General features: G+C 35.4%; 1 protein-coding gene across 1 annotated transcript in view; it reads left to right on the top strand.

The window, feature by feature from the left end:
- The window catches only part of BMPR2 (bone morphogenetic protein receptor type 2), a 205,899-nt gene extending 190,103 nt beyond the window's left edge, over positions 1–15,796 (top strand). Inside the window, exons 11-13 of the mRNA XM_080799849.1 lie at positions 7,980–8,152; positions 10,499–11,778; positions 13,201–15,796. Of these exons, the coding sequence (XP_080655975.1) occupies positions 7,980–8,152; positions 10,499–11,778; positions 13,201–13,451 (1,704 nt within the window). The 3' untranslated portion in view covers positions 13,452–15,796. The remainder of the gene's footprint in view (positions 1–7,979; positions 8,153–10,498; positions 11,779–13,200) is intronic.
- The last annotated feature ends 1,451 nt before the right edge of the window (positions 15,797–17,247 follow it).

Below are 17,247 nucleotides of genomic sequence, written 5' to 3'. Positions count from 1 at the left end.
TTATTGTTTTATGCATTTTTCTCTTAAATTGTATTTGAAAAAAAGAAGGGTCACAAACCAAAAATACCCTATACTGGCTTTTATATTTACCTACGTATAGTTTCTTTGGCCAGTGTTCTTCATTTCTTCAAGTTATTGTCTAATGCCCTTTCACTTGAGCCTGAATGATCTCCTTTGGCATTTCTCATAGGGCAGATCTGCTAGCAACAAGCCCCCTCAGCTGTTGTTTATATAAGAATGTCTTAATTTCTCCTTCATTATTGAAGGATAATTTTGTTTGATAATAGAATTCTTGGTTACCATTTGTTTTCTTTCAGTACTTTAAATATATCATGCCTCTGCCTCTGGTTTCTATGGTTTCTGATGAGAAATTAGTTATTAACTTTTATTTAGGATCCCTTTTACATTTCAAGTCATGTCTCTCTTGCTGCTGTCAAGAGTCTTCATCTTTGGCTTTTTGTAGTTTGATTACAGTATGTTTCAGGATAGAACCTTTTGAGTGTATTCTATGTAGAGTTAATTGAGTTTCTTGGATGTGTTGTTTCTATTATTAAATTTAGAAAGTTTTGGACCATTATTTTTTCAAATATTCTTTCTGCCCCTTTTTCTTCCATCTCCTTCTGGGGTTCCCATTCTGTATATTTTGGTATGATTGATGACCTCATAAGTCTTTTAGGTTCTGTTTATCTTTCTTCGTTTTTTGTTTGTTTGTTTCTGTTCCTCAGACTACATAATTTTTTCAGTCTTCAAGTTCAGTAATTCTTCTCTCTGTTCATAGCTGCTGTTTGAATCACTGTAGTGAATTTTTCATTTCAGTTTTTGTACTTTTAAGCTCCAAAGTGTCTTTCTGGCTCCTTTTTACAATTTTTATCTCTTTATTGCTATTCTCCAGTTGATGAAAAATTGCTTTCCTACTTCCTTTAATTCTTTGTCCATGGTTTCCTTCATCTTTTGAGCATATTTAAATCTTTTTGTAGTAACTCCAGTATCTTAATTTCCTCAGGGGCAGTTTCTTTCATTTCTTTTTTCCTATTGAATGGGGCATACATTCTTGGGTTTTTACAAGCTTTGTGATTTTTTAAGACTGGATATTCTGAATATTCTGATGAGCAAAAAGAAATCAAAAGAAAAAACAGTTAAAATACTCGCCAGGCCTTTGCAGTTTGAGTATGTTTTGGGGCCCTCCTTTAACATTCATCCAGACCCTTTACAGTTCTGCTTTAGCCTTCACTTTCTGCTAGGGCTGAGCCTAACTGCCAGCCAGTTATGAAAACTTATGGTCTTCTCTGAGCATGCATCCCACCCTGGATGAGTGCTTGGCTTTTCTAGGTTTCCCAGTATATGCAGTTTTTCAAAACCCTCATTCCCCCAAAGTGTCTCACACCCCAGCTTTTCCTCTCTCACTTCCATCTTTTCTTTTGTGTGGTTCAATTTTTGTATTTTGCCCCAGGCTATAACACTTGTTCATTTGGCTTTCAGTGATTTCAAGGAATGTTCTCCACTTAGTCTTATCTACTTCTCTTTTCTGAGAAAGTTCTGAATTAGGCAGGATAAAGACAGACCCCCTTCTTTGGTTCTTCAGGGAATTCACAGACATGTTAGAACAGACAGCATAATTCCTTGGGAACAATATCGTTTTCCTCCCTCTGGAAATCAGGTTCCTACATGGGGAACACAGACTTCTGTCTTCACATTTTACTTGGTTGCTCTAAACATTTGACTAACTTCCGGAGCTTCAGTAAGGTTGATTCTGACAGTTTTTACCAGGATTTTTGTATTTCTGTGGGAGCATGTCCCCTGGTTTCCTTCTTCTGGTATCTTCACTAATGTCCTCATACAATGAGTTGGGAAATACCCTTCCCTCTTTGATTTTCTGGATAGAATTGGCATTATCTCCTTCTTGAATGTTCGGTAGAATTCAATAGTGAAACCACTGGGGCCTAGATTTTTCTTTGTGGGAAAATTTTAAACTATAAATTTATAGATATAGGAACTATTCAAATCATCTATTTTTTTCTTAAGTCAGCTTTGACAGTTTGTATCTTTGAAGGAATTTGTCCATTTCATCAAAATTGTCAAATCCTTTCTTAATATTTGTTTAAAGATTTTAAACTAACTCCCCATTGGTGACTTAATCTTCTTGTTTCTATACAGTTTATTTCCTTAATTTTCTCTTATCTGCTTTTTCACTTATTCTGGGATATTCATCATTGCTTTACTTCTAGATCAACTTTCTATGACCAAATCATTATTTTTAGGACCCTCAGAATTCCATGTATAGTCAACCTCTTTAAATTCTCAGCTATTTTTCTAATTTTTCCTTTTCCCTATTTCATATTAATTTACTTCTAAATCTTGTATAAATGATTTAGTAACCATTATTTTAACTCTGCCTGGAACTTAAAATAGATTTTTCTCAAAAAAATGATCAAGTTACAACTTCTATAATAGAACCCATTTATCCACTAGGAACTGGCTGTATTCTGTCAGCATAGTTTAGAGCCAGTCATCATAGGATAATGTATAAACTGTAGAGCTATGCTGCCTGGGCTTTGATCTTAGTTTTGCCACCTATTAGCTTTGTTCTCTAATTTCTCCTCTGGGCCTCTTTTCCTGCATATGAAAAGTGAGGATGATAATAGTACCTCAAATAAGAATTAAGTGAATTAGAACACAGTCTAGTACACAGTAAGAACTCAACAGTTGTTAACTATTATTATGCATCAACAATGATTCTGTCTTAAATACAGAAACTTCTTAGAGGTAGGATTTCTGTTTACCAAATTTTATTCATCATCCAGGACAGTGCCTTGGTGAATGTCTTATTTTGGCAGGGGTGAGAGTGGGTAGAGGTGGGGTCTCTTTTTGAAAAAGTGTTTTTACAAATTATTTTCCAACTGTATAATGAAAAGTAACAAATATAACCTCATTCAGTGTCTCTCTTTCCTCCAGATACAGAAAACAGCCAATACACAATTTTTAGCTGCTTGGATTTTGGTGTTTCTGAGCTCTTCTGGGCAGTTCGTGAATGGGTGCTCTATTTTGGAAAGGAAAGGGTCTCTTTCAGTTTTGTGTGGAAAGGCATCTAAATCTTTGTTTTAGAAAGATTTCAGTGTATACACTTCATTGTATTGCACTTCATGTTTAGTAATAAAGAATATGAATGCATAGATCTGTGTGAGTGGTATATGATGGGTATGTGTTTGAATAAAAAAGTAATAAAGTTTCTGTGAAAGAATACCCAAGAAATTGGTAACATTGGTTGCCTGTAGACTGGGAAAATGGATGGTTGGTGGATAGGAATGGTAGGGAGATTGTATTCTCTTCCTGACCTTTTGAATTTATTGACACATACATATATTACCTATTCAAAAAATTCATTAAATGCATGTGGTTAAAATTTAGAGTTCAAACAATAAAAAATTTTTAGCGATTCAAAAAATAAGCTGTCCTCAGACATCTAAAAGGCCCTCCAAGGAAACAACCACTGTTGCATTCCTTCTGTAGGCTTCAGAAGTTTCTATGGATTACATGACTATATGTTTTTATATCCCTTTCTAACATATAGATGGGAATTACTACATCCACTTACCTTACAATTTTTACTTAGCAATTGGGAACATATACGTCTTCCTAATTCTTTTCATTCTATATAGTATCCATTACACTGCAAGTTTTTAGCCAGATCCCTATTAGAGGACATGTGGGTAGTAGCTTTTGCTGTTAAAAATGATACTGCAATGAACATCTTATACACACATTTTTCTATAAAGGTATAAATGTGTTTGAGGAATAAATTCCTGGAAGTAGTATTGCTGACTCAAAGGGTAAATACATTTATAATTTGTTATTGATAGATTACCCTCCAAATTGAGGACACTCCTGACAATAGTATAAGTGCCTGCTTTTCCATCACCAACATTTTATATTATAAAAATATTTTTAACTTTCTTAATGTGATAGGTAGAAATGGATCTTGTTTCAATTTGCAGCTAGTAAATACTAGAACCAAGATTGGAAGCCAGGTTCTTAATTGCCATTCTTGCTACAAAACTGGAACTAATATTCTTAACTACTATGCTGTACTGCCTCAACATAGTAAGATTTAACATCTTTGCATATTTTATCAGAAATTTGCACTTCTTGTTTATGTGCCCTTTGTCCATATTTCTATTATGCATTTACTATCATTTTTTAAATGTCTTGTTGCTAGCAAGCATCACAGGAATTCAGCCAAGAAGCATCAAAAGATGTTAAAACTGTGGGTAAAAAGATGAATAGAGAATAATATTTTTACAGAGACTTTAAGTATTTCCTCCACCCCAAAAACACTGATTAAAGTCTTAAAAACAAAACAAAACCTGATTGGGTATAAAAGGGGAAAATGGAACTTTATAGTAGAGAAACCTGGCAGGCACCAACTCTGACATACGATCAAGGTTAACTTCACTAGTAATGGGACAAATCAAAATTGTGAGCCACGTGATAAGATGCAATGAGAAGAATACAGCATCTGTAGGGACGCCTGGGTGGCTCAGTTGTTAAGCATCTGCATTTGGCTCAGGTCATGATCCCAGGGTCCTGGGCTCAAGTTCTGTATCAGGCTCCTTGCTCAGCAGGGAGCCTGCTTCTCCCTCTGCCTGCTGCTGCTCCTGCTTTTGCTCTCTCTTTCTCTCTCTGACAAATAGATAAATAAAATCTTAAAAAGAAAGAAAAAGGGGCGCCTGGGTGGCTCAGTGGGTTAAGCCACTGCCTTCGGCTCAGGTCATGATCTCAGGGTCCTGGGATCGAGTCCCGCATCGGGCTCTCTGCTCAGCGGGGAGCCTGCTTCCCTCTCTCCCTCTCTCTCTGCCTGCCTCTCTGTCTACTGTGATCTCTCTCTGTCAAATAAATAAATAAAATCTTTAAAAAAAAAAAAAAAGAAAGAAAAAGAGGGAAGGACAGAAGGAAGAAAGGAAGGAGAGAGAGGGAGAAAGAAAGAAAAGAAAGAACACAGCATCTTTTGTGATTTTTCTGCCAAAGTTTCAAACCGTGAATCTAACCATGAGGAAATGTCATTAAATTGAGATTCTAAAAAGTGACTGGCTGGGGCCTCTGGATGGTTCAGTTGGTTAAACATCTGACTGTTGATTTCAGCTCAGGTCATGATCTCAGGTTTGTGGGATTGAGCCCCACATGGGGACTCGTGCTCAGCAGAAGTCTGCTTGAGACTCTTTCTCTCCTTCTCCCTTTGTCCTTCCCTTCCCCCAGCCCTATTCTCTTGCTCTCTCCCACAAATAATAAATAAGTGAGTCCTTTTAAAAAAAAAAAGTAACTGGCCTATAATCTTCTAAAATGTCAAATCCATGAAAGATAAGAAAAGTGTTAGGTAACATCTATAATTATGCTGCCATTGGAACATTAAATGTATTTATAAAAAAAATTTTGAAATTGTTTCAAAATTGAAAGACCAGTTCATTTTATCAAACCAGTATCAAAATCCACTAAGGTAAATGTGTAACTATTTTTTAGAGGTATATTTATTAAAAAAAAAATTTGCTGATTTCTGAACTCCCTCTGTTATTTTCAAATCCAAGTCAGTTTTAAATCCATTACATTAAAAAAAAAAATCCATTACATATAGTTTTTTTCTCATGTTGATGGATTTCGTGTTTAGAATTCGACTGCTTGCTCAAATTGATTTATAATCCCAAAGCCAATATTCTGAATGCTTTTATGATCATGGATATACACAGCAGCGAAAAACTTTAGTCACTAGATATACATGTTCCCAACTGAGGTCAACAGGTCCTCTGCCTTTTTGTTTCATCTCTTACACTATAAACAGATGTCCTTTTTGCTATTTTGTGTATTTCTTACATTTTAGGGGCATTTTGTTAGTGATTTCTGGTTTAAAATAGCTCCCATGTGTAGTGCTAAAGGGCTGAGTAGTGTTCATAAGCACTGGAAGGCTGTGATATGCCTTTTGACGAAGGGAAAAATGTGCTAGATTTACTTTGTTAGGGGACGTGGTAGAATGCTGTTGATCATGAGCACAGTTAATAAAATTAATAATACCTATTTTTAAAGGTATCTTTAAACAGAAAAACAAATAAAACAAGATTATCTATTGATCAGTTGACAAAAATGTTGTGGCCAGAGGCTCACAGGAACCTAACCTTATATTTCCCCTAGGAGAAATGGTTCAGTGTTCATTAATTCAGCATTTACTGCAACTTTGTAGAATATGACTACCATAAATAACAGATTCAATTGTACTTCTAACACAAACACCAAACTTCTACCTCAGGGAGGTAGTTTTCTTTAAACTCCAGATGATCACTATCTATTCTTCAGGTTCTTCCAAATTTTGAGAAATAGGTTGATGATTATTTAATGAGAGGATTATTAATATCTATATCTGTTGTTTAAATTTTAATTTTTACTCTAAAGTCAGAGGCTGGAACATATATTCAAATAGATCTCAAAATTCAGTGTAGGGGCGCCTGGGTGGCACAGTCGGTTAAGCATCCAGCTCTTGGTTTTGGCTCAGGTCATGATCTCAGGGTCATGAGATCAAGCCCCACCATGGGTGCCGCCCTCAGTGTGGAGTCTGCTTCACACTCTCTCTCTCTTTCCCTCTGCCCCTCACCCCCTCAAATAAATAAATAAATCTTTTTAAAAATCAGTGTAGGGGCGCCTGGGTGGCTCAGTTGGTTAAAACCTCTGCCTTCGGCTCAGGTCATGATCCCAGGGTCCTGGGATCGAGCCCCACATCGGGCTCTCTGCTCAGTGGGGAGCCTGCTTCTCCCCTCCCCCGCCTCTCTCTGCCTGTCTCTCTGCCTACTTGTGATCTCTGTCTGTCAAATAAATAAAATCTTAAAAAAAAAAATCAGTGTAAATTTCAGCCTTAAAAGGTAGGTTTTGGATTTGTGCTGTGGTCAGAATTGGGGAACCAGCAATGCCACACTGAGGCAGGCAGCTTAAGAGCTAAGGGAGCAAGAAAGATGGTATCAAGGGTGGGCCATGGTGCGGATATTCATTTAGCATATGCTCACAACAAACACCATCAAATTTCCTGCAGGTTAAGATTTGTTTGTTAGAGAACACAAATTATTAGGAAAACACTAAAAATATAGCCAAGAAAGCTAACAAGGATTTTAGCTTAAAATAGGCTTGTAAAATAAAATGCCCAGATTAAGCATTGCGTGTAATACATACTAAAAATGATTTGTCAGTTATCTAAAACATTAAAATTAAGTGCTATTCTACATTATTTTTTAGATCTGGCAACCCTCATCTTAATTTTTTTGAAAGCATTTTAAAAGTGCAAGAACTGTGAATATCTGCAGCAAAAAGCTTTGAAGCCTAATAAACACAAGTCCAAAAAACAAGTCTGAAAGGATTCTGGATGACAGTTTATGAAATCTGTTTTTAAAAAAGGAAGTTCAAACCAACTTTCCCCAAAAGGGAGACTATTGTTCATTGCTGATAAGGATGAATACTACAGAACAGACTGCTTTTGATACTATCACTGAAATTAGTTTAAAGAAAAAGAAAATGCCAAGTCTTTAAAATTCACAGTTAGAGTGAAGTACTCTTTACTAGGCGTAAAAAAGCTAACCTAGAGATTGAAGATAGCCTGGTGCCAAAATTCCATCAAACTTAAAACTCATTTTTTAAGTGGAATTAGTGGCTTTTGGTAGAAATAACAATGAACAATGTCAGAAACCTGTGACCTTGATGAACCACATAACTTTTTACAACTTGCTCACATTTATGGCTAATTCTTTAGGAGTTAAGTTCCTTGCTTGCTTACATTAAGTTCCTCATCTTTTTGAGAAAAATGACCCTTTACAAATCTCTGAAGTCTAAAATATTTTATTATAGCTGTGTAAAATATTGGTTAAAGATAATTGATTTTTCTTTTACCTCATGTCACTAAAAATCTTAGTTTTTTTTTTTTTAAGATATACTTTTTGACATGTACTTTATTATAGGCAGTGAGGTCACTCAAGGAGACAATCGAAGACTGTTGGGACCAGGATGCGGAGGCTCGGCTTACTGCACAGTGTGCTGAGGAGCGAATGGCTGAACTTATGATGATATGGGAAAGAAACAAATCTGTGAGCCCAACAGTCAATCCCATGTCTACTGCTATGCAGAATGAGCGGTAAGACCTTGGAGGGGTTTGACATTCATCAGCCAGTATTGAAAACTAAGACTAAACAGAGATTAGGGAAAAAATACGATTAAACCAGTCTAAAAAGACAATGATTAATTCATACAATCTAACATTGTGATATTTCTTTCAATATGCCCATTTTTTTGCTAGAGATTTTTGTTTGGCATAAGTGCAAAATGGAATTTATGATTTTTTAATATCTCAAGATATAGTAAAAGAGGTTAGTCTTTATTAATGCTCCTACTTCCCAAAAATAATAAAGGCAAAACATCTTCATGGTTCCAAAAGTTTATAAGCACTTCTGCATATATTGTCTCATTATCATTTGTTGCCATTATTTCTTTCTCTTACTTTTTATTTATTTTTTTTTTTAGGGAGAATAGAACTATGAAATTGGCTATTTAACCACTGTTTCACTAGAGACCAAGATTTTAGTCTTCCTATCCAATGCTCTTTTGTTTATAGAATATACTACTACTACTTAACATGAAAGCAATTCGTTAGGTTTTTCTATCCCATCATGAATATTACTTTATGAAACATTTCTTTGTTAAATTATGATCTTTCATTCTAAATAAAAGGGCTTTTAAAAAAAATTCCTTTAAAAAATTGCAACTTTCAGATAATGTAACCTATGTTTCTTTGTTCCATGTTTGGGGGAATGTTTTCCCCAAAATTTGTCATTTTATTTAATACATGTTAAAATTTTTCAGAAAAGCACCCAGGAAAGAGTTACCAGAGAAAATTGAGATAAAACCATACTTGATTATTGAATTATTTTTTTGCTATTTTCTATTCTAATTTCTTTTTTTTTTTCCTATTCTAATTTCTAAGAGCAATTTGTGTTATGAACTATAGACCCAAAATTGGGTTTACACTGCTTGTGTTTGGACTGAATTAGCTTCAGCATGTGAAACCTTATCCCTTATATTTCAGCAAGTCAAGGACTTGCAATCCTAAATTCAAATTTTCGTACTTTATGCCACTTGAGGATAGTCTTCTGCTTCTCTCTCCCTTGATCTCTGTATTTTCTGTGTGCTCTGGCATGTTGTTTCTACCTCTCTCAGGAGTAAGTTACTTTTAACTCTAAGTACTTTTAAACTTTTCCTGAATGGTAAGAAATCCTTGATGGGACCCTCCCTTGTATTGACCATTTTTCACCCCCTAAGTCATTCAGCTCTATGTTTTTACATACTGTTTCTCATGTCCACAGTCATTTCTAAATAGTTTCCCTGAAATCATGCACTATACAACTACTTTTTTTATTCTTCACCCTCCTGTCATTCTCCTTGAGCTGCTGCTTTTCTCCTAATACTTGTATCTATTAATGTTCCCATTGTTTAGTTAAAGCTATCCCTGCCTTTATTTTATTTTTTTTCCTGCCTTTATTTTAAATGACCTAAATATATTTAGTGTGATGTTCAAGAACCATCCCTCTCAAGGTATGATAAGGACTGTGAAGAACTCTTGATAACTGGAGACTAGTTCTGAATTGTTCCTTTATCTGAATGTCACACTCTGTTTTATACTCTTAGTCTGTAGAAGTTTCATTGATATGGCTCAATTTACCCCCAGAAAGGTACATCCCATTGCTAGACTTCCTCTTAATGGAAGCATGGAAGCACTTTGGAAGAACCTAAAAGCTTATGTTCTTTTTACCATTTGGCCATTGTAACTTAATTGGTAAAGTATTTATTGAGTCGCCACTACATATCTAGGATTGTAGGAGTAGAAAAGAAACATATAGTGGCTCCTCCTCTCATGAATCTTTATATCTGGTTGTGCAAGTATACAGTTCATAAAGATATATTTGGTAATGTTACAAAGCTATAGGGGAGATTTTTTAAATTAACTCTTATAAACCAAAATAATGAACATCCATAAAAATCATATCTAGATCCACTAGGTTTTCAGTAGTCTTATTTCATATAAAACTAGCATTTAGGGGCACCTGGGTGGCTCATTTGGTTAAGTGTCTGCATTTGGCTCAGGTCATGATCTCAGGGTCCCGAGATTGAGCCCCACTGGTCTCTGTGCTCAGTGGGGAGTCTGCCTCTCTCTCTCCCTTTGCCCCTCTCTTCAGCTCTTGCTCTCTCTCGTGTGCTCTCTCTCTCAAATAAATAAATGATATCTTTAAAAAAAAAAACTAGCATCTAGCAAGTTATTAATTGACACTTAATTGTGTGATCAGAATTTTTACATTACCTCTAGTGCAGTATGGTTAGGAATAAAATAAAAAGCAGTTCATCCTTTAAAATCAGAGGTATTAAACTTGGAGGGTCAGTTTGCCATAAGTGTACATTCTCAGTGTGGCACTTTTTTTCTTTCTTTAAGCAACCTGTCACACAATAGGCGTGTGCCAAAGATTGGCCCTTATCCAGATTATTCTTCTTCCTCATACATTGAAGACTCTATCCATCATACTGACAGCATTGTGAAGAATATTTCCTCCGAACATTCGATGTCTAGCACGCCTTTGACCATAGGGGAAAAGAATCGAAATTCAATTAACTATGAACGGCAGCAAGCACAAGCTCGAATCCCCAGTCCTGAAACAAGCGTCACCAGCCTGTCCACCAACACAACAACCACAAACACCACTGGCCTCACTCCAAGCACTGGCATGACCACTATATCTGAGATGCCATACTCAGATGAAACAAATCTGCATGCCACCAATGTTTCACAGCCCATTGGGCCAACCCCTGTCTGCTTACAACTTACGGAAGAAGACTTGGAGACTAACAAGCTGGACCCAAAAGAAGTTGATAAGAACCTCAAGGAAAGTTCTGATGAGAATCTCATGGAGCATTCTCTTAAACAGTTCAGTGGGCCAGACCCACTGAGCAGCACCAGTTCTAGCTTGCTTTACCCACTCATAAAACTTGCAGTAGAAGCAACTGGACAGCAGGACTTCACACAAGCTGCAAATGGCCAGGCGTGTTTAATTCCAGATGTTCCACCTGCTCAGATCTATCCTTTGCCCAAGCAACAAAACCTTCCTAAGAGACCTACTAGTTTGCCTTTAAACACCAAAAATTCAACAAAGGAGCCCCGGCTGAAATTTGGCAGCAAGCACAAATCAAACTTGAAACAAGTAGAAACTGGAGTTGCCAAGATGAATACAATCAATGCTGCAGAACCTCATGTGGTGACAGTCACCATGAATGGTGTGGCAGGTAGAAACCACACTGTTAACTCCCATACTGCCACTACCCAGTATGTTAATGGGGCAGTACCATCTGGCCAGACAGCCAACACAGTGGCACACAGGGGCCAAGAAATGCTGCAGAATCAATTCATTAATGAGGATACCCGACTGAATATTAATTCCAGTCCTGATGAGCATGAACCTTTACTGAGACGAGAGCAACAGGCTGGCCATGATGAAGGTGTTCTCGATCGTCTTGTGGACAGGAGGGATCGGCCACTGGAAGGTGGCCGAACTAATTCCAATAACAACAACAGTAATCCATGTTCAGAGCAAGATGTTCCTACACAGGGTGTTCCAAGCACAGTAGCAGATCCTGGACCATCAAAACCCAGAAAAGCACAGAGGCCTAATTCTCTGGATCTTTCAGCCACAAATGTCCTTGATGGCAGCGGTTTGCAGTGTAAGTGAAGGGATCATTTAATCTCTCCTGCTTGTCTTTTGGGACCGTTTAATTACTTAGATAAAATCAAATTGTGTTTTCAACTAGCAATTACTTATTTTTACTGCTTTTGGAAACATGGTAAGCCACTTGGTTGGACTCAAAAGTAATCAGACTCTTGTAAAGAAAAAAAGTAATTTTTTGTTGTTGATAATTAGTCAATGTCACAACAGTCAGAACTTAACACCAACTTTAACACATACCTTACATAGCTGCTAGTTCATAATGCAATTCACGTACTTGCTGTGAATGGCTGAAACTAAGTAAATACGAGTTTAAAAGCTCCATGTAAAATGATGTCAGTAGAACTTTGAAACAGTTGTTGAGTATATTAATATCTATTATATACACATCTAGATTTTATCAGACTAACCTTAAATCTTTAAAGTCTGGAGAAAATTCAGAAAAAATCACTATTGTTATTTTTTTTAACTGAAGTTCTTGGTTTTGGGGGGATTTTTTTTTTAATGTCATCTTGTCCAAGAGTTAAGTGTTGAGCCTCCTGCCTGCCTGTGGCATCTTGCCACAGGTCCCTTAGACAGATAACTTGTTACATGGTTTCTAGCTCTAAAGGGATTGTAACACAAGACAGCACACCAAAATCTTTAATAGTCATCATTATACAAGTGATTTCTCTTTTAGGCTGATAGCACTTTATGAAAAAAAGCAGTCATGTTTTATGGTTGTTGTCAAGGACTACAAAATGGCCTAAAGGGATTTGGCTCTCAGAAATTAATCAGTAGAGGACACCTGGCTGGCTCAGTCAGTGGAGCATGCAACTTGATCTTGGCATATGAGTTTGAGCTCCATGTGGGCCTAGAGTTTACTTAAAAAAAGAAAAAAATCAGCAGAATCTATCCCCTTGTTTGAGTGGCTTGTATTATAGACCAGTTGATACACCCTATAGCAGGGCTCCATAGCAATAAAATGTCTTGTCAGTTGTGGGAAGGGGAAATTACTAGAAAATTAATACTATAGTATTTATATCATTCTTCTGAAAATATTATATGCCATATACCTTTAAAACTTGATCTGTTTTGAATATTGAGTAGAATTATTAAATGCATTTTGCCAAGTTAGGAACACTACCAGCAAACAAAGGATTTGAGAATACAGCTGAGAACTTCCAATTTTCTCCTCTGTTTTTGCTTGCCCAATAGAATAATCCAACCAGTTATGAAAACGATTGGGCTTAAAGAGTCTCAGAATAAGTTGGTTAAGGTTTGCCTAGAAAATAATTGCCTGGCATCATGAATTTCAAGTAATGTCTATTAATACCTCCTGCACATATTAGTTTGATCTGTTCTTGAGTTACAACCCTAATTTCTTACTATTTAATAGTTTCTTTATATATAGTTTATTTTCCTGTCCTTTTATTTCCAGTCGGTGAGTCAACACAAGATGGCAAATCAGGATCTGGTGAAAAGATTAAGAAACGTGTGAAAACTCCCTATTCTCTTAAGCGGTGGCGCCCCTCCACGTGGGTCATCTCCACTGAACCACTGGACTGTGAGGTCAACAACAATGGCAGTGACAGGGCAGTTCATTCCAAATCCAGCACCGCAGTTTACCTTGCAGAAGGAGGCACTGCCACAACCATGGTCTCTAAAGATATAGGAATGAACTGTCTGTGAAATATTTTCCAAGCCTATGGAGTGAAATTATTTTTTGCATCATTTAAATGTGCAGAAGACATTTTAAAAAACTGCTTTATCTTCCTGTCAGTACCCTCTCCCACCCTGCAACAGGACTTGCTTTAAATAGATTTCAGCTATGCAGAAAAATTTAGCTTATGCTTCCATATTTTTTAATTTTGTTTTTTTAAGTTTTGCACTTTTGTTTAGTCTCATTAAAGTTATATTTGTCTGTTATGACCACAGAATTATATGTGTGTGTATCAAAAGTGGTCTCAAAATATTTTTTTAAGAAAAAAAGCAAAAACAATGTATTGCTGATAATCAGTTTGGACCAGTTTCTAAAGGTCATTAAAACAGAAGCAAATTAAGACAGGTTTGACTGCAGTGGTGTCTGGTATCCATATTTTATTTCTGGGCACAAGCTAGTTTATATGTTGAACTGTTCCTGAACATATTATCTGTTGGACATTCTTTTCTCTTGTGTTTTGTTAAACGTGCAATAGTCTATAGTCCACAAATAAGCTTTCTTGTAAGCTCTCTTCCTAACAGAGCACACATTCTTCCATAGTAAATACATTTTTCTGCCCCAACCCCCATACTTTTGGCAGGTCAGTTCTATGGCAGTGATTTTTGCACAAGAGAGAACAGCTACCTGATTTCTTGCTTTCTCTCTCCTTATGGAGAATGCAGAAACATTGTCTCAAAGGGCTCTAAAAAAGGAACTACCAAAACCTAACTTGAAATGCCATTTCTTTTAACCTTCCAAGTCCTAAATGTTTCTTTCCAGGCATTTTAATAAACGTATTTGGTTCTGGTTTTTGGAAGTTCGTAAGAGAGCATAGAACAAAGTAAACGAAGTCAAATATTAGCCTTTCTTCATTTTATTTTATTTTTATATGTATGTTCATGATCCATATTCATTTATTTAAGAAGCACATTTTTATCGGAAAACTTATAGAGCTATACTTATAAGGAATTTTTAAGTAGGTAGATGGTTAAGACTATATAGTGTTATAGCCTTCATTCTCTGAATAGGCCATCTTTGACTCAAATAAAATTACATTTCCTATTTAAAATAACTTCAAAAGTAATTCATAGTTTTGAACCAGTAGTAACTTTTTATTCTCTTCCCACGCAATGCCTGGTGACTTTATCTGAAAATGAGTCCTCTTCCCATGACCTAAAACACTGTGTGGAAAAATCATTCATCTGGCATGCCAAATCCCTGTGGAAGGAAAGATTGCTGCCAAACCTATCATTTTTGAGTAGACTGAGGCTTACCTCTCTCTTTTCAAAACTGTTTCTTCACTAACCCCATTTTCATAATTTGTCTTTTTGCCAGCTTTTCATATGATCTTTGATATATGAGCAGCATTTATTATTTACATTATATTAGAATATACCTTTTAGTGATAACGGATTAAGTATCCTTCAAGTCATATTGTTTTTTTAAAAGCTTCCTTTGCTTCTTTCCTTACTGATAGTTCTCTCTAAACAACAACCTCAGCATGTTTTTTTAAAATAAAGCACTTTATGTCAAATAAGGGACTTTTTTTATAAGCACAAATTATTTTCTATCAATTTGCAAACAGTGATGATCTCACTTAATTTTTCCAGATTCTCAGAGTACTTAATAGATGTTATTTAACTAAGTTCTAAGATTTCTCTGAAAGATAAAAAGCTAAGAGAAAAACACAAATGCCCAAATTCTTGCTTTTAGGTTTTTATCTCCTGAACAATGTTTTCTCAGTATTCCTCTATCTTCATCATTTAGCTAAAGATAACATAAGTTTCCCAATTTGCTGTCCAAGATATTTATAATTTACTATATAAGGCTTCTGTTTTTTGTCATCTATTATAATCCTGTGAGTTAGATGTTATAACACTTCACATTTATGCTGATGGATGGCTGAACACAGTTTTGAATTTTTAGAATTAAGATGATTTTTTTAGTGCCCAGGATATCCACCTTTTGTGTTTTATTGGCCCTTCTCTTGATTCAGATATTTAACATTTTTCAGTCTTCTGGCATAATTATTCTTCTATCTATGTAACAAATTATTTATATCTTTCTCACCAGATTTTCACTTAGTTCTCTTGCCTTTAAATGTCTTTAAACTGCATTTCATTATTTTCAAACATGTGTAGGATATCTTTCAATCAAAGTAAATTACATTCCTTCTCCAGTTGAGGATAAATGACCATTTGAGATCTAACTGATCTTTTCCTGACCGAAGTTATCCTACATTACTTTGTGTTTAGGCTACTTGGTTGTAATTTTTCCAGCATCTTTTTTTTTTTTTGATGTTTAATAATAAAATGCTTTCAAGAATTAATATACCAAAATAAAAGAATCCTTTTAAGTTTCCCATTTCATGCAAGCATGTTTAAAACAAATAATTGTATTGCCCTAGTTTTTTTAGTAGATCCTTAAAAAATGGGAAGAGTAAAAATTATACATCAGACCAATTTAGAATCTGTAATATACAAGCAAGCAAAATTACTTAAAATATTTGCTAACTTTATTCATCTAATAACGTTTCTTAAAGCGAATATTTAACTGCTGTCACAATATTTTGCATGTAGAAAAGCATTTGGATCCTTTAAATAAAGGCCATTTAATGAAAAATATTAAAATTCACTTTGCTAGTTTTACAACCTTAAAAGCGTCATAATAGGTAATCAAATCCTAATATTAATTCCCTGAACTATCCTAACTGTATGTCAGAACTAGATCATTTAAAGAACTTGATTTGAATTGGGTTTAGACAAAAATTATTTAATCGTAATTCCTACAATGTTCCCCCTTTTTAAATTCATAATTTGGGGAAAAGAAACCAATATCAGTGTAAAATGTTATGAAAGAACACAGGATTTGAATAACAGTAACTGTCGATTTGTTATATACTGAATGCTGGGATATACATACACAACTCTTCTAATTCTCATAGCAACTATTTAAAGATCATAGTTAATATTTCCACTTTACAGATTGCGGAAATTGAAGCAAATAAAAGCTAAGTCATTTGCCCAAGTTCCACATCCTAGTAATAGAGAAAGCTAGATTTTAAGTTGGGTTTGCCTCTCCACATCTCTCTCAACCACACCACACTGCCTACACACTCTATGACAGGATGTGTGATATAGTGACATTTTGTAAGAAATTCAGTCATTACACTCCACCACAAATGTGGCTCGTATATAGGCCAAACCAGATACCTTAATCACTTTCAAAGTTAGATGAACATAAGACATGTAGACATGTCTATGCTGGCTGTTGCTTGAGAAACAATTACTAATTCAAGATGAAATTCAATCCCACATCTGCCATCATGAATCCTAAAATTATTTCACTTCTCTTTACTCCTAATATTCTTGCATTATAGAACTAAAGGTAAAGTAAATTTTAAGGGAAAGAAAGTGAAGGTGGCTTATGAGAACAAAGATTTTTCCCTAAATTGATTCCATACTTGACTTGGAGGAATTAATTTAACATGGATTTTAAGTCTCATCAATCCTTTGACTCCATCTTGAAAATTTCTGCTTGTAATGACTTAGAGAAGATTTTGCTAATCTAAAGAGCTAATTGAGGAGGACATACATAGAAAGGATACAAAGGTACCTTTTTTTACAAAGCAGTTTCAATAGCTTCCTTACACGTACCCACTTACTGCAGAAAATGTACATTGGTCCTGAATGTGAAAATAATTAAAGAAAGGTAGGAGCACTCAAGTATGTGTTTCAGTGGGAATTGTCACAAAATTTGGCAAGTGTTTTTATTTAAAATATTTTC

Source organism: Martes martes (assembly GCF_963455335.1).
Source record: "Martes martes genome assembly, chromosome: 3".
Classification (NCBI taxonomy): Eukaryota; Metazoa; Chordata; class Mammalia; order Carnivora; family Mustelidae; genus Martes; species Martes martes.
The sequence above is the reverse complement of the archived record's forward strand: the minus strand, read 5'-3'. Positions and strand labels throughout refer to the sequence as shown.